The 26,713-nt window shown below is 35.0% G+C and overlaps 1 protein-coding gene and 1 pseudogene across 4 annotated transcripts in view; one reads left to right on the top strand and one right to left on the bottom strand.

The window, feature by feature from the left end:
* CACNA2D1 (calcium voltage-gated channel auxiliary subunit alpha2delta 1) overlaps positions 1 to 26,713 on the bottom strand; it is a 471,141-nt gene that overhangs the window by 210,905 nt on the left and 233,523 nt on the right. For all 4 annotated transcript variants that reach the window (XM_090287282.1, XM_090287283.1, XM_090287284.1 and 1 more), the window contains exon 4: positions 26,620 to 26,679. In XM_090287282.1, coding sequence (XP_090143408.1) covers positions 26,620 to 26,679 — 60 coding nt within the window. The remainder of the gene's footprint in view (positions 1 to 26,619; positions 26,680 to 26,713) is intronic.
* LOC150001659 (large ribosomal subunit protein eL42-like) lies at positions 24,664 to 24,999 on the top strand (annotated as a pseudogene).

Raw genomic sequence — 26,713 nt, 5'->3', positions numbered from 1 at the left:
AGCCTTTCCACACTTCATGTATGTCCAGGAAACTTTTCTAGTTGAAGAAAACCTTTCCAGTTCAAGTCAAAAGTTAGGTACCTCTTTAGTACCTTATGATAGTTTCTTGTTCTACCAATCAGAGTGAACAACAGTAGCTACCTCTCTTGTTTATTGTAGTGAAAGCCTGATCCAAAAATCTGCAGCCCTTACACGTACCCCACCATACTGTGTTCTCTTGTCTGAGCCGTGTGTGGGGAGAGACAATGTCTTGATCATCTTTGTGTCAATGGCTGGAGGCCCATCAAAGTTAGGTGCCAATGACTATTGAACAAGGCTGCCTCCATCACAGGGCTGTCGGATCATCTTTATAGGATCAAAGACCTATAGACAAGGTCTTTGAGGACAGATTTGTAACACTGCCTTTAGTTAGGTTCCCCAGAAGCAGTCACTGTGATCAGGATTTAAGTACAGGGGATTTATGTGGGAGGTGATCCAGGAAATACCAATAGGACGGTGGAGAAGTGAGACATGGAGGTGAAAGACTAACAGGGCTCAGTTCCTCTGCGAACTGCTCAGACACTATCACTCACAATAGTTACATCTAAAGAGTGAGAAGACTGAAGAAGTGTTCATCCATACCAGTCATCATTGGTTAACGGTGTTCACTTCTGCATATCCCTGCCACCAGAGAAAGTCCTCAAGCACAGATTAGCAGATGCTTGGAGCAGGAAGCCATAGGAGAGAGAGAGAGTGAGTGTGTGTGTGTGCGTGTGTTCAGGGGATGTGGGCAACATCTACTTTCAGCACATAGGTATTTCATAACTATTTACTAAGCACATTAAAAAGTTTAAGCACTGACTAGTTAGCAATGTGACTTTTTAAGGTGTTGGTTCTTCGTGTAAAATGATGAGTTAGTTGATAAACATAGTCTCTAGAATCTTTGCACCTACATAGTTTTATGCTTCCACTGAGTAATTGTTTTGCTTTAGATCACAGAAAACCTACTTTTTACAGTAAGTCTTTGATTAATTCTCTTCTCAAGTGAAAACTCAACAAAACTTACACATCTTTCAATTCTGAAAAGCAAAGACAAAGATTTCTCTCTCTTTTTCTCCCTTTGAAATCTCTTTGACATATTTCTGTAGAAACACGTGAAAGTGTAAGAAGAACTTCTACATCATTATTTTTCTTTATGTTTCAAAAGGTCAAGTCAAAGTATATTCATTTGTCCCTGAAAAAAAAAAAAAAACTTTCTGAAGACGAATGTTTAGAGATAAAAACATCATACAAGCTTAAATAAACTCCTTTAGTCCTACCAATCTGGCAATCTCTCCATTATGGCATAAATGAACTGCTACCTTTCATTAGTACAATGAAATGCATTCATTTGTGTTTAACTAAAGTAGAAGAGTATCTTTTTTTTTTTTCACAGAGGATAGAGTACAGTTTAAATTTGTTCTACCTCTCTATAAAAATAATTTTTGTTAATAGTACAAAGATAAAAAGGCCGCTGCAGGAGAAAATAAATTGAATAAAAGCTGACATTTTAGAAGCATGACAGTCCATCTGAATAATATATAATTGCTTTGGAAACAAAAATTTCCAGTAGCCTGTACTTCCTTAACCAGATTTTAGTAATTGTGTTGAATTAATTTGAATTTCAAAGACCTTTTTACTTCAAACTGTTCACTGTTTTAGATATAACTTCTCTAATTAAAACATGCATAATTGCTAAAGTGTTAATTTATAAAAGCCACAATCCAAAAGGTTCTCAAGGAACCCAAAAGACTGTCAACATAGGCCTAGTGAAGTTGTACACTATATTTCATCTTCCATTCAGATTTTTAGAAAGGAGGGAAAGGGAAAGGGAACTCTGTGGACCATGCTTCATTCTTCAGGCATACTTTCACAAATTACTCATTTTAATTTTCATAATGTATAATTATTTAGAAAAATATTTTTCTTGTAATATTAAAACCTTTATATTTTTAAAAATATAATACAAATAGTTGTACCAAGAAGCAGCAGCATGATGTAATGCAAATGTACTGAATGATAAATGAAAATATCTGAATTCTATTCCTTGGTCCAATTCTTATCCTGTGTCAACAAGCAAACAAATTGATCTATTCAAAGAGGTTTTGTTTTCTCATTTATCAACTGGGCAAAGAAATTTTACTTCAAAGGACTGCAGTAATAATTCAATGCTATAATTTATCTGAAATAACTTTGCAAATTTTAAAGATATATAAAATATTAATATTATTATCTAGTATATACTTATTTAAAACTTTTATATAATTATAATGATGTTTACAACTTAATATACAATCATTTAAGTACCCCAGATATTTGTTTCAGTGATATAATTATACAAATAAAATAGAATAAGAGAAGATTTAAACAGTTAATAAAATTTTCCTAAAATTAGTAAAAAATATATTTATTTTGGTTAAGTATAAATAATAAAGTTTAGATACTTTTAAGTAAGAAATTCAGGTAAAATATTAATTGATCAGCTACAGGACTTGCCTAAATGAGGTTATTTTAATCATAAGGGATTAGAGTCACTTCAGTGGAGAGCAAAAATACTGCAGAGCAGCCCAGCCAATTATAAAGTTGTCTATATTTTAAACTATGCTTACAGATGTGTTACTGAACAAAGAAAAACACAAACATATTCTTCTTTTGATCATACTGATTTCTTTCCTAATGCATGAGAAACTCAGTATGAAAAATATTTTATAGTTAAAGAATCAAGAAATTTCAAAGACAATATCTAGGTGAGAAGTATGAAGAGAATATATTAACAGCTAATTAACCTTTGCAAACACAATTTCCTCTCCACCAAATTAGAAGGCTGCGTTCTTTCCTCCAATCTGCCGTGTATTTTGGTCACTTCCATGGATTACTTGTTTAGTAAAAATACAGCATCTCTACACACACCCAAGAGAAGCAAGTGAAGTGAAAGCAGACCAAGTGAAATTACCATACAAATTTTCCACTCAAAAAGTAAAATGTTCAAATTATTTAAGTACAAGATAAACTTAAATATAATTAATCAAAACCGATAAATAGACAGGACTTCCGGCCAAGATGGAGGCTTAGACGGACGCGCTAGGTCTCCCTCTACAACTAGAGAGGAATACAACTACTTCAAAACAAAGGATAACTAGAAATTCCAGAAAATAAAACTACACGGAAGCCCAACATATGAAGTTATAAACCAGCGGCGCTCTTTGGGCAGGTAAGGGGAGCGAAAGGGGGCGGCGCTGTTTGCGGTCGCACCTGGGACAGCGGCGGGGAGAACAACCCCGGCTGCAGTCGAACCCCCGGCAGCTCGCGACCCCAACACTGGGGAAAGCAGCCACCACATCGCCTTGAACAGTGAGGCCCAGGGGGGCAGGAGGACGGATCCCGGTCTCCTAGCGGAATAACTGTGTGAATCCATCTTGGACCCCCGCCCCCAAAGAAAGCGCCACAGGGCTGCGAAATAGGTCGCGGACAGGCGCCGGTCACTGGGTCGTGACGAGTACACAGGCACTGCCCCCTACAGCCGGCCCAAGAAAACAAAACGCATCTGTCAGAATGAGGCAGACAACTATAGAAATCCCGGTGGCGCAGCTCACCAGGCAACAGATGAAGAATCTGACAGATGAACAAATAAGAAACCTGTCAGAGGCTCAGTTCAGGGCCATTGTTATCAGGTGGCTTACAGAATTCACAAAAGATTTGGAAAAAGATGAGAAAGAAGCGAAAAACACTCATAACGAAAGGAACAAAACCACATACAAGACAGATGGTGAGGAAATAAAATCCAGAGTTCATTTCAACAAACCGGAATATGGAGAAGGAACAAGCAGTCAACCAATGCAGCGAGAGGAAATGGGAAGCAACGATGAGAGGATCAGAAACCTCTGGGACAGCTATAAAAGGCCCAACATAAGAATCATTGGTTTGCCAGAGAGCGAGGAAGATGAACTAGAACTTGAAAAATTGAGTGAAAATATAATAAAGGAGAACTTCCCAGACTTGGGGAGGGAAATGGACTTGCAGGTCCAGGGGGCACAGAGAGTTCCAAAGAAGCTGGACCCAGGGAGAACCACTCCAAGACACATTATAATCAAAATGTCGAGGATTAAAGATAAAGAGAGAATCTTAAAAGCAGCAAGAGAGAAGAAAAGAATCATGTACAAAGGGATCCCATTATACATATATAATTATCTGGCATTGTCATTTAATTCTTATTTTGAAATACACTGAGGGATCATCAAAACGGCTGCATTAATAATTCAGCAGCAGTGTATTATTATTTTGGTGTGAGTGATACAGCCCACAAGAGGGAAAGCTGACGTCACCTCACAGACCACCTGTGCAGATTGCGGTGACCCGCCCACCCAGGGGGTTGCACATGCACATTCGGTCTGCGGATCATGTGGTCCTTCTAAACTTACACATCAGGTCAAATGGAAAACCTTCCCAGACCAAGGCCATTCCTGAGGTCAAAGGTACTTGAAAAGTCTGACATCTTGGTAGAACCAGCAAATTGAGTGTTTGAAGGAAGAACCGACCTACATTCCTCCTGTTGCCACCAGTTATTTTGTTGTTGATGACGAGTTGAGGAGGAGACAGCTTCCTTGGGAATTCATGAAAAGAACTTAGAGCTACCCACGACAAAAATTCTGGGCCGTTATTATTTCCAAACCAAAGGCAAGTTAGTCATGTATCAACAAAACAAAGTAAGCTATGTGATTAATTACATAATTAATAAAATGTTTGTTTTTAGATTTTATTTCCTATAGGTTAGTTTAGTCACTGAAGACTTAAGCTCCAATTTTCATAAGTTTAAGACAATTGCCCAATTTCAAGTTGCTCATTTACCATTTTTTTCAATACTCATTTAAATGACTCTCTGATCTAAAACTGACAAATTATGTAAAAAGCGAAATAGATCATAAAATCTCTACATTTATAATATATATTTACTCGTAATAAGTATCAGTTTTTCAAATCCCAGTGCCTTAAAACTTTAATCGCAGCTTTCACTGATGTTTGTATGACTACCCACTGACGTTTAACCAGTCATTGATTTACTACTGGATTGTGGGTAGGGATATCAAAAAAGTTGTATTTGAGAAGTTCTGATAGAGATTTTAAAGCTCAGAATAAGCATCGTTATTCTAGGTAATAATTCCATTTTTAGAGAAAACTGCAAACCATGTATTAAAGAGGTAAGTTAAAAAAAAAACATTTCAAGTACAATAACTTTAAAAAACTTATCGAGAGAAAAAGAATAACTGTTAAAGAACCTGCAATTCAGTGATTAAGCGTTGAATTTAGCTGTGAGCCTCCTCAGAGGCTGTGAGAGAAAGAAATCATGGTTGGTAGCATTATGCCCCTTGTCTGGAGAAAAGGAAAAATGAGATCTTTTGCTTTGAGCCAGAAGCTTCTTCCTGTAACCAAACCCTAACAAACATGATCTTCAAAAACATTTTCTTAGCAAACACAAAGAGATGGTTCTAATAGTGTCTCTGACTCCCTGTCTCTTTCTGTCTCCATAGCTGCTGAGTGTTATATATTGGTTTGCCCAAAAAGTCTGTATAGCCTTTTTCTGTAAAATATAAGAGAAGGCACATTTTTTTTTCATTTTCACCAATAACTTTATTGATTTGGATATTTTTAGTATGTCGGCTATCTATAGCATGGTATAATATTGATTATTTTCAATGAATGTCTCGATTTGATTGCTATCAACGGTAGCTGTTCTACCCGACCGTGGAGCATTGTAGAGTGAGAAATCTCCAGCAAGAAATTCAAAAACCTCTTTTAACACATTTGATCAGTCATAGCACCTACTCCCTACATTGCACAAATCTTTTTTGTGTGTTTCAGTTGTGTTTTGACCTTTCTTGAAATAATAAAGCATAATATGACAAAAAAGTTGCGTATTTTCTTCCATCTTCAATATTGAAATGGTTACACAAAAATTTGCCAATTTTTATGTTTTTTTAAATGCAGGCTGATGTGACAGCTGTCACAAAACAATGTAACAAAATTATTTTAAATGAAGTTAAAGACAACTAAGTGCTACAGAGCCATCTTATGGGGGAAAAAAAATTTTTTTTTGGCCAACCCAATATTTGTACATTCAGAAAACAGACAACAGTATAATATCATTCTTTAAGATTTCTTTATATTTTCCAGAACAAACTTTAAGTGAAATATTTTCTTAAGAACTTTGTTAGTTTTTGTAAATATACAAAAATATTTAAAAAAGAACCTAAGATCATCAGTGCACATTATTCTTCCTAGAATAGGAAAGAATAATATGGCATGTACGTAAAACATATAAGCATGCTTACATAAATGCTGAAAAGAACTGCATTAAATTTAAGGAGATGTAAAATATGAATCAAAAAGTGAATGTCTGTTGATCTTTGTAGAGCACTCTTTTGTAAAACAAGCATAAATAATAATATTCATTTATAGATAAATTAATGTGGAAATTTATACTACCTCATGCAATGCTGACCTCAGATATGAAGGAAATGTATATTATGATAGTTTACAGGCGAGGAAACAAAGGTTCAGGAAGGTAAACCAATTCCTCAAAGTCACCTAGTGAGTAGTGAAACAGAATTTGAATCTAAGCCTATCCAGCACCAAATCTCACATTATTTCCTCTAGAGGGTATGCATATCCTTCTATCACTTAGTAATATAAAAATAGTATACTATATATTTTTAAATTGTGAATGTTCAATAAATATAATAAACACAAGAAGCATCCTTAATATGGGAACACTAAATCCTAAACTTCTCAAATTCTGAATAAAAATGTTTCTTCCTGTAAGCTTTGAAATGCCTCTTTTTTTTTTTTGGCATTTAACAAAAGGAAATCAAAGCAAGAAGTTTCTCAAAATTGGTATCTGTGCTTTTTCAAATCTTCCTGGCAGATTATTGCCAGGAGCCCAACTATAATGTAGATGACATGAAGAGAAAAATGACAAAGGGTGAAAATGTACAAAAAATAAGGTTTCATCAGCATGAAGAAGGTGTGAAAGAAATCACTGTTTCCATTACTGCATTATTTCACTAGAGGGCAGTCAAGACAGAGAGCTAAAAGTTGAGGAGAAGCACCGTCAAGTACATTAGCAAAATACTATTACATTCGAATAGAAATATATTCAGCATGGTGTATTTGCTTAGATACTGTAAATGTTCATACATTAATAGCATTAGGCATTTTATTTGCCGTTCATATAATTCTTGGAACATTCAATTTACTAAAAGGGAGAGGTGGGGGGGGAGCAGGGGGGTTTAAAACTACAAATAAATTTTTCTATCATTAAAGATATGGTGCTAATATTAAAGATTTAAAATATTAAATGAACATCAAAATGTAATGTTGGCACACTATGCAATCCACTACCTCACTTTTGCTTTAATTCAATAAACATTTCTTTTATATTTAGAGGCAATCGGTGCAAATAATGCCTATTTAATTACTTGTTTTCTTGACTTCCCTTTACTTTTGGTATCATGTATCCAAGCCGGATACGTCACCAAACTGCCTGGCACAAAGAGAACTACAGGGAAGTGGGAGAGCAGTTCAAGTTCAACTCCTGGCACACTAAGTCTTTTCCAGAGAACAGCTGGGAAATCAATTTGCAAGCAACTCAGAAATCAGTCTTTTTGACTCTTCTGTTTAATCAACTTTCACTCTATAATCCCAAGTCATTTAACAGTACCCTATGTGTTTAATAACAAAAAATTGCATATCTTCTTCATGTATATTCTCTCTACCTCTTAAAAAGTGCCTAAATTATTGAGAAAAGAAAACTATTCTTTTAGTTAAATCACAAACTAATTTTCCTCCCTCCAAAATGATTCCTCTGCACGATCTCAAGTAACAGTTAATAAGCAAGCTATTAATCATTTGCTGTGTTTTTCTTACTTTGTTCTTTCTTTTTTAAACAGGATGCAGAGGGGAACTGAAATAAAAAGCTGAGAAGACCACTTTTTCATAAAAGTGTGCTTAGACTTTTCTGCAAAGACCTCTATTTGTAAACATCTTATCTATGTCTCTTACATTTTATAGTTTCCATGTTACCAATTTGCCTAGCATTAACATGAATAAATAGACTTCCTATCAAACTACACAATAGATACTTAATACCTTTTGAAATAAAAATATTTTGATGAATTTACTTTGCTCAATAGTAACCTTGAATTTTATATCTGAAGAATTTCCAAGCTGTTGAAAGATGTGGCTCCTTGGCAGTCTCAGGCAGAGCTACGAATTGTAGTACAACTGCCGTCTTCATTCTAAATACACAAAGCTTTCAACATGGCCATGTAGTGCTTTTGTAGACAGACCTTGGGCTTTTCTTGTTATTGCTGCGGTTTGTGTGTGCGTGGAGGGGGTGTGTGTGTGTTGAGTCACATAGCATGACTCAAGACAATTTATAATCATCAATGAAATATCTTTGACATTTGAGAGAACTAAGAAAGAAAATAAGAGCAAGTAGGCCATAAAAAGCCCCACACCAGAGAATGCAATGTTCTACAATTCTCAACATTCTTTTGGTGCTTATTCTGTGTATTCTGAAAAGAAAAAATAATTTGATGAAAATGCCATACAATGTGATTATCCATTTGTGGGATCATCCATTTGTGGGTTCATGTTTTCCACCATTCCCCACTGCAACCACAAACTAATAACTAATTATGAATAAGAATTTAGAATTAAAAGCATGTGAAGTAAAGGAAATTTATGAGATTAAAAGTCCAGGTTATCAAATTAATAAATTAACATGATGAATCAGAATTTCAGAGAAAGCCATATAAAAATGAGAGAAACTTCTGGAAGCCCTGTGATTAACATCCATCATACGATAATAAAATAACAGAAACATTGATATTCTCTGTCAGGGCATTCTATTTTCCTTCTAGCCAAAGAAATAGGCTAAAGTCATTTTGAATATATAATAGGGTCATTTTCATTCAGCATAAGGATGATGAAAAAATAACTTAGCATGAAACCACCAAATATATATTTTAGGTTTATTGCAAGTTGAATTTTGTAAACTATTCTGTGTGTAACAAATGCTCTTTATTTCAAAATGAAAAAAAAATGCTCAGAACATAAAAACTCTTGAGAATTTCAAATAAAAGTTGGAAATGTAAAATTTATTAGATTTTACCAATTGTGAGCTCTAATTTAATAAAATTCCAACATTCATTCAAACTCTAGCAGTGCAGAAATGTTTTGAGGGCATTTAAAAAACTTAAAATAGCTGTGCCAAATACTTATTTATTTTGCTCTAGCAATAGAATTGATCAAAATGGATGTTTTGATTTTGTATTTCCCTTGTTATTTAACATTTCAGAGTTACTTGTATTGAAAACCTTTAAAAAGTATGTTTCAAAGAAAAAAAAGCACATTTATGAGCGTAATTGGTCACAGTAAAATGTTTTGACTATGGCTCTGACTGGTTCAGCATCATCCTGTGAGCTGAAAGGTTGCTGGTTCAATACCCGGTCAGGGCATATGCCTGGGTTGCGGGTTAGGTCCCAGGTTGGAGACAGAGGAGAGGGAATTGATCAATGTTTCTCTCACACATCTATATTTTGCTCCCTTTCTTTCTTCCTCCCTTTCCCTCTTTCTAAAAATAAATTTAAAAATCTTTTAAAAAACAAAAACGGAAAATTTAAATAAAATATTTTGGTTATGTATATGTTAAATGTGTTTGACGATGGTAGGTTGCTGTACACTTTTCAGATTCTACCTGAAAGCAAGCTAAAGGAATATAAGCCATTTTTTTAATGAAACTAAATTTGATTGCAAATATAATGTCACTTAAGTTGAAACATTGAATGTCATCAATTTCTCATAAAGTAACTTTTATTCATATTTCCTCCATTTGAGCTTGATTCTTGTCAAAGACATGTGTAAAAACTCTTGTGCATAAACTTAATTACATATCAAAATAACCCTATGCTATTGGTACCAATATTATTCCCATTTTATTGATGAAGAAAATGGTTTAGCCATTAAATAATTAGCTAAAAGTCACATAGTTGTAAATAACCAACCTCTTCTGGCACAGTTTTGCAATTGCTACTTTAAGCCCAAATTCACAAAAAAATTTACATTTTATATCATTAATTTTGGTTAAAAGTAATATTTTGTTATTCTTTATCTAGCTGTTACTTTTACATACAATTTTAATGTTTTTGCTGTTACATAGGCACATTTTTCATGAGTAGTTGGAGAAAAGCAACACTTTGTTTTTTTCTAATTCAGGTTTGTGTTACTTGTGCTATTCAGCTCAAATATTTGGTTACTTTATCAATATTTGGCTAACTTATCAGTTCAAATTTTTTATAGCTTGTTCCCTTTAGTTGGTCCTCCAAATATTTGCCACAGAGGAATAAAAAGCTATGTTTTATACTATATCACAAAATGACCTGTTGATTTAAAATGTCTCATCATTCTCTTCTATTTCATTAACAGTCTAAAATCTTATTTAATTCTGTATATATCTGGGTGACTACAATTCTGTAAAACAAATTTTTTCATGGCATAGGATAGTAGAGAGGATTATTTGATTAACAAATTCAATGTTTTTCTTCCTGTAGGATGTGGGTGGCTTTGACAAAGATGGTGATAGTGGAGATAAAAAAAAAAAAAAAGAATGGTTTCATGATATATTTAGAGTTGGAACTGATGAATTTCCAGAGGGACTATATGAGAGGGTATATAGCAGAGGAAGAAATTAAGGATTATTTCTTAATTTCCATTAGATTAACTGAGAAGGTCATATAATTTGAGATGGAGAAATTAACAGATGATCAAATTCTGGGGAGGAAAGCAATGGAAACAGTTCATTTGGGCAAGTTAGTGACATTCCAGGTGAGACAGATAAGTGAAAATGACAAGTATAAAGGAGCCTAGAGCTCAGAAAAGACTTGAATGGAATTATATTTAAATTTAATGAAATAGATGAGATGTCCTAGAAGAAAGTATGGGCATTAAAGGCAAGAAGGCTAAGCCTGTGCCCTAAATTTAGACAACTTCAGAGCTGCTCTAAAGAAAGAGGTATAAATGGAGATGGATAAGTGGGCAAACAGAAAGATCAGAAAAGTGGGGTTTCCTGAAAACTAACAGAAGAAAGTATTTGATAAAAGAGGAAAAAGTACTTAGTGCATTAAAATAACGTGACAAAAAGTAATAAAGAAGAAAAACAGAAAATGCCCATTAGATTTCATTTTGCGGAGATAAATGAATGACAGATAGTTTCACCACAGATGAAACCTGAAGTCAGACCAGACTGTGCTGCTCCGCGCGTGAAGGTGAAAGAGACATGGTGGAGGTCTGCCTACATCCCACTTGGGTTTTGCAGAAGACAGCAAAGAAACGTGGCAAACCTGAAAAGGGCAATAGATTTTTTAATGAAAAATACTGGATCCAGTTAGTATGTTGATGAGAAAGCAAAAGAAAAAAATTGACTAAGAGAGAGAGAGGATAATATGAGTGAAAGCACTGAAAGGGAAGTTTAGAACATTAGACAATGACAAAAAAGGCATGAGTTTTAAGTAAGCAATTGTGCGTGGATGGGGAGAGTCAGTCATTCCCCTAAATTTCCACAGTACTTTTCTCTTATCAAACCCAGTACTAAAGTCCAGTTACAGTTTCAAAATTTTGTAGACAAACATTCTCTAGGTTTTCTTGGCATTTTGCTAATTGATTTTTTAGAAAGAGGAAGGGACAGAGAAAGAGAGAGAGAGAAACATCGATTTGTTGTTCCACTTATTCATTCATTGGTTAATTCTTGTATGCACCTGACTGGAGATTGAATCTGCAACCATGGCATGTCAGGATGATGGTCTAACCAACTGAGCTTCCTGACCAGGGCTTTGTGACATTATTTTTAACCTCTAAGTCAAAATCAAAGACCTCTCAAAAATTTCTTCTACTTAGAGATGTCCTTTTTGACTAAGTTTTGGTTATGATATCCTCCTCTCAACCTCATCCAGACCATGTTTCAACAGCTTTCCTGTATTCTGGACAGATAATATCCCTGTATTGAAATCAGTTTACAGAGACCTCAGTCCCTCTAGTCAGTTCCCCATTTCAAAATGTACCCTACTAGTGAATGAACCCCATGACCTACACTAATTGCCTGCTTCTCATACTTTGTTCCTTTATTTTAAAGCTCCAATTTTCAACCATAGTCTCAATACTTTAGGATGAAAGCTCTCTAGGCCAGGTCTTCAATTCATGAAACATTTTCTCTTTCCCATAGCAATATCAGTAAAGCCACTGACATATCTGTAACTCCACTAAATTAAATTTTTCCAGCATGTGATATATTCTCAAGATAAAAATTATCTCTTGGAATAGTTATTTCCATGGGGCTCAGTCCTCAAAGATCTACAACAAACAGAACTATGTATTAGTCTCTGCACTCCCCTAAATATCCTTTTCAATACAACTATAGAACTTTAATTTTTTTAATTCCAGAAAGGTGTATCAGGGCTGTTTTAGGCACTGAGTAAACCAGAACTTCATGCAGATATGAAGGCAAACATTAATAACAATAAAAAACTTAATTTTGTTACCCTCATGCTGAGTACTTGACACTTTCAAATGTAGTCATTCTGTGTGAATGCAATCTTAATACATAAATGGAATTTAAGTAATTTCAAGAAAGCTTCATCTTGTGTCTATTACAGGCAATGCATATTTCCTTCTTAAGGTATAATAATCTACCCTTAATCATTAAAAATCAATGTACCGATTTCTTGGACGAAATAACTCTAGAAGGAAGTATTGCCTCCTCTATTTAAATTATCATTTTTCTAGACCTTCCAAAATGCTGGGCATATTTACATAAATATTTACATTTAATTTCCAAAAACTGTTTGGAGATAGAAATGTATGTAGCAATAGAGTCACCTAGGCTGAACCTGACCTATGACCTTACAAGTCAGGAGTTAGAAAAATGTCAGGAATCTGTTTTCAAGTGTTCATTTGCTGAAGGTCAATTGATTGTTTCCCAAAGAAGAAGAAATACATGGACAAGAGTTCATGGGGACATTGAGGAGATGAGTATAAGAAATAAATCTCAAACTCTCTGAAAGGTGTTTCTACCCTAATTGATAGAAGTATTCAATAAATAATGAATGAGCTGTTTTCTTCAGATACTTTGTGGCACTGGGAATATGAGAACTAGCTTCAAAGCCCTAGAGGTTAAAAACCTGTAGGGGTGGTATTTTCATCACTAGATTGTATGGGTTCTTTATACAATTTGGAGATTTGCTCCTTATCAGATATATGGTATGCAAATATTTTCTCACATTCTGTAGCTTGCCTATCATTCTGTTGATTATTCTCTTTGCTGAGCAGAAGCATTTTAGCTTTGTGTAATCTCCCAAAGATTATTTTTTATTCTTTTGTTGCATATGCTTTTAGTGTCATATCCATAAAATCATTGCCAAGAACAGTGTCATGAAGCTTTTCCTCTGTTTTACTTAGGATTGTTACAGTTTCATGTCTTATGTTTAAGTCTTTAATCAATTAGACAAGTCTTGGCAAGGATGTAAAAAAGTTGGGATGCTACCACATTGTTAGTGGGAAGATAAAATGGTGCAGTCACTGCACAAGCAGTATGGAAGTTTCTCCCAAAAATTACAAACAGAACTGTTACCATAGGTAGCTAGTTAGTTATTAATAAAGGAAGGGTGCAAATTGAATCAGACATTAAGCTTAATAGCCTAGGTAGCAGAATCCGATATTAAGCCTGATTTACTACAAAGCTGTAGCATTCGCAGACTTCCCAGGGGAGCAAGACATCCTTTGCTGAAGAGACTTAACCCACCAGCAACCCTGGAGCAGGAAGGAAGAATCAGATTTCTAATCTCCCCAGGGGACAACTGGTCCAGTAGCAGGGTTATTGGGGGAGGAATAAAACAGGAGGGGGGGGGTTTCTTTGCTAGGTGGCACGTGCAGTAGAAACCAGATGAGGAGGTAAAACGTTAAGTCATGCACAGTAGGAGCCAAATGGTGACCTAAATAGAGGATTCTAACCTGGGAAAAGAATTGGATAGGATAAGGGTGTGAAACCCCAGAATATCCAGGAAAAGGATTGGACAGGGGGAGGGCCCAGCAAACCCAGGAAGATCCTGGAATAAGTTGGATAGTTTGAATGACAGGTTTGCCTATTCCTGAACCAAGAAAATATGTGGAGCTTTACCAGGGATCTAAATGCAGTTGCTACTAGACCCTGCCAGCTCTCCATATCCCCTAGGGTGTATTATTAATTTCCCCCCAATAAGTCTTACCACTATGCTTAAACTTCTCTATTTCATATGTACTTTGAAATTCTTTCCTTGCATCACTGCAAGGACCCATTTTTATAGTCCAAAAAGTTCAGCAATCCCACTTCTGGGTGTGTGTTCAAAAGGGTTAAAAGCCCTGGCAGGGTAGCTCAGTTGTTTAGAGCACCATCCCAAACACCAAGTTTGTGGGTTAGATTCCTCATCAGGGCACATGCAAGCAACCAAGGAATACATAAATAAAAGGAACAACAAATCAGTGTTTCTCTTTATGTCTGTCTCTCTCTCTCCCCCTTCCTCTCTCACTCTCTAAAATCATTTTTTTTTAAGTCTCGCATCAGGATCTTAAAGAGATATTAGCACTCCCATGTTTGTCAAAGCCTTAATCACAATAGATAAAATATGGAAACTACTTAAGTGCCCATCAACAGATTAATGAATAAAGAAAATGTAGTGTATATTGGGTTGGTCAAAAAGTTCATATGATTTTTTCCATAAAATAAATAATACATTTTTTATTTTTACCAATAACTTCATTGATTTGAATATTTCAAGTATGTCAGCTCTTTCCCATGTGGTATAACATTGATTGCTCTCAATTAATGTCTCAATTTGATCACTATCAACTTCAACTGATCTACCCATTCGTGGAGCATAGTCCAGCAGGAAATCTTCAGCATAAGACTTTGCAAACCACTTTTGACATGTTCGATCAGTCACAGCACCTTCTATCTACATTGCACAAATCTTTCATTTTTTGTGTTTCAGTTGCATTAAACCCTTCTTGAAATAATAAAGCATTATATGCCAAAATGTTGCATATTTTCTTCCATCTTCATATTAAAATGGTTACACAAAAATTCACCAATTTTGATTTTTTTAATGCACACTGACATGAGAGTTGTCACCATACAATCTAACAAAATTGTTTTGAATGAAGATAAAGACAGCTAAGTGCTGCTTACAGATAAAACAAAATGAACTTATTGGCCAACTCAGAACAATTAACAGAATACCATTCAGCCTTTAAAAAGTAGAAAATTTTGCAATATGACAATATGGATGGACCTTGACGACATTATGCTAAAGAATTAAGCCACACACAAAAGGACAAGTAATTCATGATTCCATTTATATAAGGTATTTAAAATAGTCAAATAAATAAAATCAAAGACTGGATTGGTGGCTACCAGGGACTGAGTGTAGAGATAAATGAGGAATTACTAAATCAATAGGCATCAGGTTTCAGTTTCAGTTAAGAAAGATAACCATGTTCTGGAGATCTGCTGTACAACATTGTACCTGTAGTCAGTAATAACGTATTGTACACAAACTTTGTTAAAAAGGTACATCTCATGTCACAGGTTTTTATCATAATTTTTAAAAGAAAAACATTTCAGTATTTTGTGTACAGTGGATTGCTTTTACATTACCTCTGATTTTGAAAAATATTTCATGAAAATATTGTTTATCTAGCTTTAAAAATAACCCTCTAAGTTTGGAAATAGAGTCATTCTCCCTACATCTCCATAAATCTCATACGACTCCAGCTCAAAAACTGCTGTGTGGGATGCATGGGGTAACAGCACCCTGAGTGGATCAGCATTCTCCTATTGGAGGATGGGTGACAACAGGGTACGCCAATCATGGGAACTGACAGATGCTCAGTGGACTAGGGGAATATCCATCCAGGGATGTGTGCCAACCTGATTGTAAATACCTGAGTCCAATCCTGGGATTTCTTGAAAATATTTTCCTTCGTAGAGAAATAGTACTCACAGAAGCATAGAAAAACAATTACTGACCATCTTACAGACATAATTATCATGGTGGATGGAGACTATAGAGCTACTAAAGAGAAAACCACAGATGCAAAATGATGTCAATCCTGATAAAAGTCCAGGAGACTAAACCTAGATTCAATACCTAATCTAACTGCAGTTTCAGTCTCTCCCACAAATACAATTTTCGTCAACTAGTCTGAATTTTCTGATCAAGTGTCAGTAAAGTAATCTGGCACTTGGGCTCTCTCCATCCCCCGCCTTTAGAAAGAAGAGGTAATCTGCATAGTAAAGACCTTTGCCATTCCCTTACATCCCCCTCTGTCTTGCCAGATGTCCTGGTCTTCTTTTTTCTATTGTTAAGCTCCCTTGCCCCAAGCTTCTTCATATAAAAAATTTCCATTCTGCACAATGCCTTGAGGGTCCTTCTAGTTGCTAGGTGAGATGTTTCCTAATTCATGAGTCACTCCATAAAGCCCGTTAGATCTTCAAATTGACTTGGCTGATATTTTTTAACAGAGCCAGGAATTTTGAGATAAAGAAATTAGTACTCAAAAGACTATTATTTTTCCAAAACCTCCTTGAAAATTAGTGGTAAAGCCAAAATTTGAAATATAAAGCAGAGTTTTCTTAGTAATACACTAGCTATAGCTGTTATCCCTAGGAAGTTTACATTTTAGTACTGAAAAAAGCAGAGAAGTGCAAGTTAGACAGTGAGTACATACTTAAATAGGAATACATACTGGGAATTAGAAAGCCATATAAAAGAAACAACAAGTCCTGTATCAGGAGATCAAACACAAAAGGAAATTAGGGAGAAAGCGGAAAGTATTCTAAGCAGAGATTATGAAAAGGTCTGAAGATGAAGCAAAAAATACTGTCTTAGGAAAACATCAAGTATATTACAGATACTCTGTTTTGGGCTTTACATTTCGAGAGGATGGTAATAGCTACTGGGGAGGTGTTGCAATAAGAAATAGGGAAGGTAATGTAAACATAAGAATGCCTAAACCTGTAGATAATTTTTAAGAGTTTATTCGAAACAAACTGACAAAATATGCCAGAGCAAGACCTCAAATGCTCCCAAGAGTAGCAGTTTTGCAGCTTCTTTTATGTATTTGAAATTGAGGGAACATAAGGAAGATTACATGGAGGTGGGAGAGAGCAAGGCAAGGGTTGGATTATAGGACAGTTAACAAGATCAGGTGCTCTCTTGAGGGTCGGTATGCTTATTTCAAAGCTGTGCTAATTTGAATTCACAGAAACCATGGAGAGGGCTTGTTTAAGGCAAAGATAAACGTTTTACTAAAATGCTATATGCCTGGGTCCTGGCTGATGTGGCTCAGTTGTCTGGAGTGTCATTGGTAGACCAAAGGGTTGCAGGTTCAGATCCCAGTCAGAGCACATGCCTGGGCTGCAGTTTTGGTTCACAGATGGGGCATGTACAAGAGGCAACCAACTGATGTTTCTCTCTCACATCAATGTTTCCGACATCTCTCTCTTCCTTCCTTCCCCTCTCTCTAAAATCCATAAGCATGTTCTCAGGTGAGTATTAACAAAGAAAAAGTTATACACCTGGGATATGACTACCTGCCATGACTTGCCCGGTTCAGAATTTATGATCAGAACAAACTGTGAGGTTACTTTCCACCAAACCCCTTAGTTTGTTCACAGTAACATGGGTCCAGTTCATGAATATACCCTTTATGTTAAATAGTCACTAAAGATTTTTTCATCAGTGCTTTTCTTTAATTGTTAATCATTTTTTATTTTGCAATTACAGTTGACATATAATATATTAGTTTCAGGTGTACACTCCAGTGATTAGGCATTATTAATTAAGTGATCATCCCGATAAGTCTCATATCCATCTGACAGCATACATAATTATTACAATATTATTGACTGCATCCTCTATGCTGTACTTTACATACTCATGACTATTATTTTACTACCAATTTGTGTTTCTTAATCCCTTTGTCTTTTTCACCCATCCCCCTACAGCCCTCCCTTCTGGCAACCATCAAAATATTCTCTGTATCTATTAATCTGTTTCTGTTCTGCTTATTCTTATTTTGTTTTTTAAATTCAATTATTGATAGATGTGTATTTATTGCCATTTTTTGGTTCACATTTTTTACCTTTTTTTTTTCTTATTCTTAAAGAAGACCTGTTAACATTTCATGTTATACTGGTTTGGTAATATAAACTTTAGCTTTTTCTTGTCCCAAGAACTCTTTATCTGTACTTTGATTCCAAATGTTAGATTTGCTGGGTAGAGTAATCTTGGTTGTAGGTCTTTGCTTTTCATCGCTTTGAGTATTTCTTGCCACTCTCTCTGAACTGCAAAGGTTCTGTTCAGAAATCAGCTGACAGTCTCATGAGAGTTCCCTTCTAGATAACTAACTGCTTTTCTCTTGTTGCTTTTAAGATTATCTATAACCTCTAGCATTTTAATTGTGATGTGTCTTGGTGTGGAACTCTTTGGGTTCATCTTGTTTGGACCTCTGTACCTGCTGAAGTTGTATGTTTATTTCCTTCACCAGGTTAGAAAAATTTTCTATCATTATTTTTTTCAAATAAGTTTTCAATTATTTGCTCTCTCTTTCCTTCTGGAACCCACATGGAACAAATGTTTGTATGTTTGAAATTGCCCCAGAAGCTCATAACACTATCTTCATTTTTTGGATTCTTTTGGCTTTTTGCTGCTCTGACTGGGTGTTTTCTGCTTCCTTATATTCCAAATTATTGAAATGATTCTCTGCTTCATCTACTCTGCTGTTGATTCTATGTAATTTATTCATTTCAGTTAGTGTATCTGTCATTTCTGAGTAGTTCCTTGTTATGGCTTATATTCCTTTTTTATGTTGTTGAAGTTCTCACTAAGTTCCTTGAGCATCCTTATAACCATTGTTTTGAACTCTATATCTGGTAGTTTGCTTGCCTTCATTTCATTTAGTTATGTTTCAGGAGATTTCTCCTGTTCTTTCATTTGGGGCATGTGTCTTTGTCTCTGCATTTTGGCAGCTTCCCTATGTTTGTTTCTATGTATTAGGTAGAGCTGGTACCTCCAGGCCTTGGTAGAGTGGCCTTATATAGTAGGTGTCCAGGACTCAGTGGTACAGCCTCCCCAGTCACCAGAGCTGGGCACTCCAAGTGCACCCCTGTGTGGGCCATGCACACTGTCCAATTGCAGTTGAGCCTTGATTGCTGTTGGCTTCCTTGAGAGGGGCTTACCACCAGGCTGGCTGTGACTACAGTGAAGGAGTTACTATGTAGGAGTCAATCTTACAGAGCAGGACTTGCTTCAGTGGGGCTTTGGTTCCCACAGTCTGCCCCTGTGTGTGTGGCTCATGGAGGTGGTAGGGTTATAATCCATAATGGCCTGAAGATATCCACCAGGTACACTGGCTCTGGGGTCTCCTGGGATGTGCAAGGTCAGCCAGTGCTTGTACCCTGCCTGGGGTCACCTGGCATAAGCTAAAGAGCGATCTTCAGATGGCTGCTACTTGTATGGGCTTGGAGTGACCCAGAAGAGGCCAAGCTGCAAACCAAGGCCCGCTGCCACTAGTGCTAGGCCTAGGGACACTTAGCAAGAGGTACAGGTTATGTGGAGGCCAGATGCTGCTTGTCTGGGAGATGTTACAAAAGTCTGATGTATGAGGCAAGAGAAGTCATTTGTATGTAAAAGCAACTGGAAATAGCTTGGGTGGACCCACAAGTTGGGTGGGGTGGGGTCTCAGGGATTCACCAGGTTAGGGAAAACTCTGAGCCAGGTTAATGGAGACTCAGATATAGCACCCACCTGTTGGCTCTGTGGGGGGAGGGGTCTCAGAAAAGGAAAAATGGCCTCTCCCATCACTTCTGTCTGGCAGAAAGCTGACCCCCCACCAGTCCTAGTCCTGATGCTGGATAATTCAGTCCCTCCCCATATATCCCTGGTTCCTTTCAAGCTGCTTCCCCAATGCTGGAGTTCAGAGGGAGTATCAGTAAGGTCATGCATGGGCCCTTTAAGAGGAACTGTCTGGGACTCCAGAGGCCCTCCATCTCACTCAGCCACAACCCACCCCTGGTTTTTACAGCCAGAGTTATGGGAACTTCTCTTCCTGGCTCTGGAACCCTGGGCTGGGATACTTGCTATGCAGCTGGGACCCTCTCACCCCTCAGAGGGGATCTCCTGATTTTTATCTGCCATACATTGGTGTGTGACAAGCTTATTCCACATCTCCGCCTCTCATACCTCTCTCAATATGGCTTTTTTAAATCCCTAGTTGTATGACTTCCTTTCAGCTAGATTTCAGGTGGTTCTGAATGATGGTTTTTCTATAGATAAGTTGCAATTTTGATGTGGTTGTGGGAAGACTGGAGTACCACATTTACTTATGTTGCCATCTTGACAGGAAGCTTGGAACTTTTTCAATAAATAAATGAAGTGAAGGAAGTTTATGGAACAAATCTTTGTAGACTACACATATATGTAAATTTCAATAATTTTTAATGCTTATACATTTTCTTCATCTTTTTTCTTTTGTGATTGAGAAAATAATGCCATAAATCCCCAATTTAATACAAATAAGTGAGGTCCAAAATTTCTATTAAAATGCAACTCAAGGTATAAAAAAGTTAATAAAAGCTCTAAATTTAAAAACTGTCTGTGGCACTGCAGTTTGGCACCAGCTGATGACAGTAATCAACTCTAACCTAAACATCAGCAGGGATAATTCTGGGGGCTATGCACGGCTACTATTTTTAGAATTCTGGCAGCAATTTCAGGAATCTCCCAATAATTTAGTAATGCTTTCATTAGCTTAGTCCCAAGTTATTGAGGCAGCAGATTGGTCTTGAAAAATATAGAGACCCATCATTCATCTCTCAACTTCCTAAGTCACAGATACCTGTCCTTTCCAATTTCTCCATCCCCTCCTGAAAGAAAGACAAAAATAGAAAGAAATATATCCAGATCCATTTTGATTTAAATTTGCATTATCCCAAGATAAATATTGTGATGTTCTACTTTAGGGGGTTTTACTGTACTATAATGTGACCTTGGCCTAAATAGAAATAATACAGAGGTCTGGAAGATCATTAAAAAATATTTAAAATGGTTAAAATATTATTGGTTAGGTAATTAATGAATAAACATTTTAATTCTTCTATTTTTCAATATAAGACATAAAAGATAAGGGTTATCTCCCAGGTAACTAACAATTTAAAGCCTATGGTTATTTTTTTCTACTCTGCTGTTTTATAATGCTCTTACCCTGATCATTTATAAATATATATAAGCAAAAACAGAAACAAACATGAATTTGCCTGAGTCTTTTCCATTAAATTAATTTCCCACAATTTGGGGGTAAATCAGTTTTACACTGTGACTCCTTTCCATCTATCTTAATGATGAGGAAAGACTGACAAAATTTTTAAAAGAAAGCAGCAGTAAAAAAAAAAAAAAAAAAGCTTCTCTACATAGAATTGTTGCCAAAAATATTAAAATATGCAACTTCTCGATTCCAAAATGGCAATTCAATGAACGTAGAAACTAAGAGAGACTAATGATCACTTTGATGATCAATTAAATTCATCCACTTATACATTAAGACAAAAACCCCACATTTTTTACTATGCCCCACTTTTTAATCATGAAAAATTCAGCTCTTACATATCCAGAACTTATACCAAATTATAATTTGGAATAATGTTTATCTTTATATATTATAACCAAAATAAATGAAGTATTTTTTTTATGGTTCACATATTTACAATTGTTTGTGCTGCGATCAACAGAAGTAATGCAATTCCATGAAATGAATAGGGTAGATAAAATAAATGAATATATAATACAAGTGCCTATTACTTTAACTTATATAAACAGAAAATTATAAATATTACTATTTTTAAGGTAAAATTTCACAATATAATCTGGGCAAAGTGATTTTATATATATATATATGTATATATATATACGCAAAAGTAGGCTGATAGTTGTTCATATGGAAAAAGGCATGCAGCTTATAATTGTTAACAAAAGCTTTATTAATCTGTGTTTGGCATACTCACAACTGTAAGCCCTACTTTTGCCCACCCCTGTATATATAATTAAAGCTAAATTAGAACTAACTTACCCTGATTCATAATAACATTCAACTTCAGCAGAAAAATTTTCATCTTCTAATTTAGTTTCTCCATGGCACTGAAGCTAAAAACAGCTTCTCAAATGTTTTAATTACTGGCCAATTTCTAGACATCTTGTTTCAAGTCTGCACAGTAACAAGCTGATGCTAATAACCCATACATAAAGATCCTACTTATTAAAATACAAATTAGGCACCCCTTATGTTTATACATGTGTAAGTACAGTTAATATTGCAGGCTTAGTTGGAAACAAAACTGCTGTAATTAACCAACCATTGCAATACAATCAAATGAGATTTCAAATACAATTGAAAAAGATTAGTTCTGTAGAAATAATAGCGATTATTTCATGTGGAACAATTAGTTTTCCAAGCTCTTTTTTTTCCTTACCCCATCTGACCTTAAAACAATAATTTGTCCATCATAAATGACAGGAAATATCACCTTTAACACCAGTAAGTTGAATGGAGATCTGAAAGGCAGCTGGCAGACATAGCTTATTAAAAAATATCACTTTGAACTAGTAATTGCATAACCGCATAAATCTTAATCCATTTAAAGTGTATGCCCTTTGTTCCTTCAATTGTCCATTCAATTGGGAATTGAGCTCAGGGAGAGTGTGAATTACATGATCCCCTTCTTGTTGCCAGTATTTCAGGACTTTGCCTTTTGTTCCTGTTGTTCATGAGACATCTCTACATTACAGAGTAGGGAATGTTAATCAACATTTTGCTTACATAATATTAATAAAATTTGCTCACTTATACTTGAGGGAGGAATCAGAATATTATATTTCTTTTTGAAATGTTAATGTACCTCTTAGAAAATTATTTCTGTCTTCTAAATCATCTTAGTGTTAAATTATTAAAGGATGGCATTTAAAAAATAGTGCACTGATGCAAATAGTTAAATACCTCAAAAGATAAAAGTCTTATAAAGTTTTAAAAGAGGACCTTTAAAATATGGTGGCAGTTAACTTCAAATTAAACATTTTTAAGTGTTTAGTTAGTATTGATAAAATCTGCAATTGTTCTGTGAGCTCTCACAAAATAAGGGGAGATTTAATGGCAATGATTTCTAATATCCAACCACAGCCACACACACATTTTAATTTGATTTGTATAAATGGACTTGAAGGGCTTGTTTAACCTTACTATAAATATGAACTGAAGCAGCATCTAGTTTATCATAATAAAAGGAGGTGAGGGAGTGAGTCTTATTTTTGCACTATTTACTTATCTGAGTCTGAAGTTTAAGCAATCTTCATTCACACCCTATTCTTCAAATACAAAACACCTCTATCTCACTGTTCTATCCCCTATGATAGAGACTATTGTAAAGGCTTTATGTATGACTGACGTGATAAGATATAAAAATATCAATTCTCAGTGTGCAATGTGTGACAGATATGTGTCCTCTGAAGATCATTCACAGTCCTTCAAAAAGGACTCAAGAAATGATTTGACAGGGCTCTGAAGTGTCCTAATTTGTTTTTCCTTTAACAGTCTCTTTTAATGACAATCAATATGTTCTTATGTCCTAAATAAATTCTGAAGTAATCCAGGGGGAAATTGAGAACAGAATTTGTTCAATAATTTTTCCACATTTTGACTACTATTTGCTAAGAATCCTTAACATCTATTAGGTAAATAATTTATTTTTCTATTTTACCATATAAGACTTGGTAATGGCTTTTGTGTCAATGTGGGACTAATTCGTCCTCTTGCATAAATTTTTCTAGCAGTGCTTTTGTTTGGATATAGGTGCTGAGAAAGTAGATAATACAAGTTACATTTCAAGGTAATTTTTTCCACATTTTAATATCTGACAATAATACAGCTTCAAATTGCTGATACATCATAATTTAATTGGCTTATTTTTTTCTTATTTAGAAATACAGAAATGATAGAGTGCCTTACCATTAATAAAGTCTTGGATTCAATAAAATACTGAAATAGCTAACACACATTGAAACTTTTTGTGACATCTAGAATGGTCACCGATTACTACCATAAGGAGAAATAAATCATTGCCAAATGTTAATTTAGTGTTAATCAGCTTGATATCAAACAGTTTACAATATATCTGGGAAAATAAACTTTATATCCATAAAGCAGTAATATCATAATTGAATAAAAATAACACCAATTATATTAATGGCATTATTGCATCCCTACTTGCCAAGTTAGTTTTTACCATATCATTCCTTAGAAGACTAAAAGAGACATACAATAAGTGACTTTATGAAAAATTATCAAATTACTTTAATTCAAATAAAAGCTTTTTGAGAGCAAAGGAATCGATATTTAAAAGAATCTTATCTGGATAAAATTGATTTGGGGATTCTCAGAATTACTTGTGATTTAATCTAAAACAACCAATTTTGACAACTTTTTCCTTTTTCTACTGACAGCGCTCGCGCCGACATGGTGAACGTTTCTAAAACCCACCGGACTTTCTGTAAGAAGTGTGGCAAGCATCAACCCCACAAAGTAACACAGTACAAGAAAGGCAAGGATTCTCTGTATGCGCAGGGAAAGCGGCATTATGACAGGAAGCAGAGTGGCTATGGTGGGCAGACTAAGCCGATTTTCTGAAAAAAAGGCTAAAACTACAAAGAAGATTATTCTGAGGCTTGAATGTGTTGACTCCAACTACAGATCTAAGAGAATGCTGGCTATTAAGAGATGCAAGCATTTTGAACTGGGAGGAGATAAGAACAGAAAGGGCCAAGTGATCCAGTTCTAAGCTTCATTTTTGGTTTATGTGACAATAAAATCTTGAAGATATGTTCAAAAAATAAAAATAAAAAAAATAAAACAACCAATTTTACTACACCAATCCTAGGCAGAATATATGGTCTGCCTTCACATCTATTATGCCTATACACTGGATTTTACTATGCCACCTAAGGTGGGGGAAAGGATTAATCCAAAGGATACTTATTTGGATGAATTAGTTTGGCTGATTTTCTTCTATTCAATAAACAAAGAAATTCAAGTTTCCTTTTATCTAAAAGTAACAAACTACCTTGTAAAATCTTCAGTAGATGAGCTTACAATTTTCCCTCAATACTCAAAAAGGTTATCTTTTTAATATAATCTCTTATGTTTTTCTTTATATATTATGGATGACAGATTGACCTTTTTCAACCTACCTACGACAAACAATTGTGGACCAAGCCAATATCTACATGATACTGACAAATCAAGCAATGTGATCAATTTAGGGGGAAAAAAAAATCAAACCATCAGTAGGCATATAGAGTCTTCACTTAGTGGACTAAAAGTTTATTTAAGAAACATTAATTTGTGGAAAAAACAGTAAAAATAAATAATATCACAAGTGGCAAGCAGAGAAGATTAACCGTTATCATAAAAGTGAATAAACATCATTTAGTGAATTTTCCTTTCCTATACAATATTATCATAAGAACACAAAGTAAAAGTGCTAATTACTGAACCTCAATTTAGTGTTCTGTTGAAACATAACTTTCTTAACCTTCAAATCTGAGACTTAAGTTTTGCAAAACATTCAAAGATAATTGAACAATACAATCAAGTTGTTCCTTGGTGTCTATTCCTATTTTAACATTCTCAAAATGCATTGGCTATAATATTTCTGTGATCAGAAACCAAAAAACAATTTCAATATTAAGTGAAAAAGTCAACTATGTAACAAATATTTTAACTATTACAGACAGACTTTTTCACTGTTGCCTGGCTCTAAGAAGATAGATAGACAGATGACAGATAGATAGATAGACAATAGATGATAGTATATATAGGTGATAGATAGCACTCATCATAAGAATAATTTCTGCTATTTGTAGAATTAGCACAATGATTCTTGGAGCACAGAAGTTAATACTTGGAAAAGTTAATATTAGTTGGCATTTCTAGAAGTAGGCCAGAGAAGATGAAAGATTTACTTCTAGCTAAAGTAGAACAAGTTAAATTTTAAGACATTTAATATATTCTCACTTTAATCACATTGCCCACCATCAAGGTGATTATAATATGCATGTTGCTTCTCACAGTTTTTAAATGAAACTTGCTTTCAAGTAGTATACTCATATCTACAAAGTTTACTCAGATATTGTAATTGAATGTTATTTTACTGTAATTAATTTTATAAATACCATTGAGTATGAAAGAACATTTAAATGAAATTTTTTTAAAAAATGGAACATAACTAGGAACATTTTGAATAACTTAATTGCCCAGACTATGCAAAGCATTTTTAAAAGCAACAAACTATACCTGTTTTTGTGGTCCTGTAAAACCATAAAAATTTGTCACTAAAATATTTTAATGCAATCATAACTATACAAACACAACAGGTCATCTATTTAAACCAAATGGTAAAAAAAATGTCCTTACTGCAAAGTCCTCCCTCCACTGGTGGGCTGCTTGTACTTTCTCTGCTTCCAAAGCCAGGCGCTGAAAAGAAAACAATACATCTTAGAATTCAAAT

The sequence above is a fragment of the Furipterus horrens genome, unplaced genomic scaffold (genome assembly GCF_987537825.1).
Source record: "Furipterus horrens unplaced genomic scaffold, mFurHor1.1.pri manual_scaffold_9, whole genome shotgun sequence".
Taxonomy (NCBI): domain Eukaryota; kingdom Metazoa; phylum Chordata; class Mammalia; order Chiroptera; family Furipteridae; genus Furipterus; species Furipterus horrens.
Note: the sequence above shows the minus strand (reverse complement) of the source record. Positions and strands in the feature narration are given on the sequence as shown.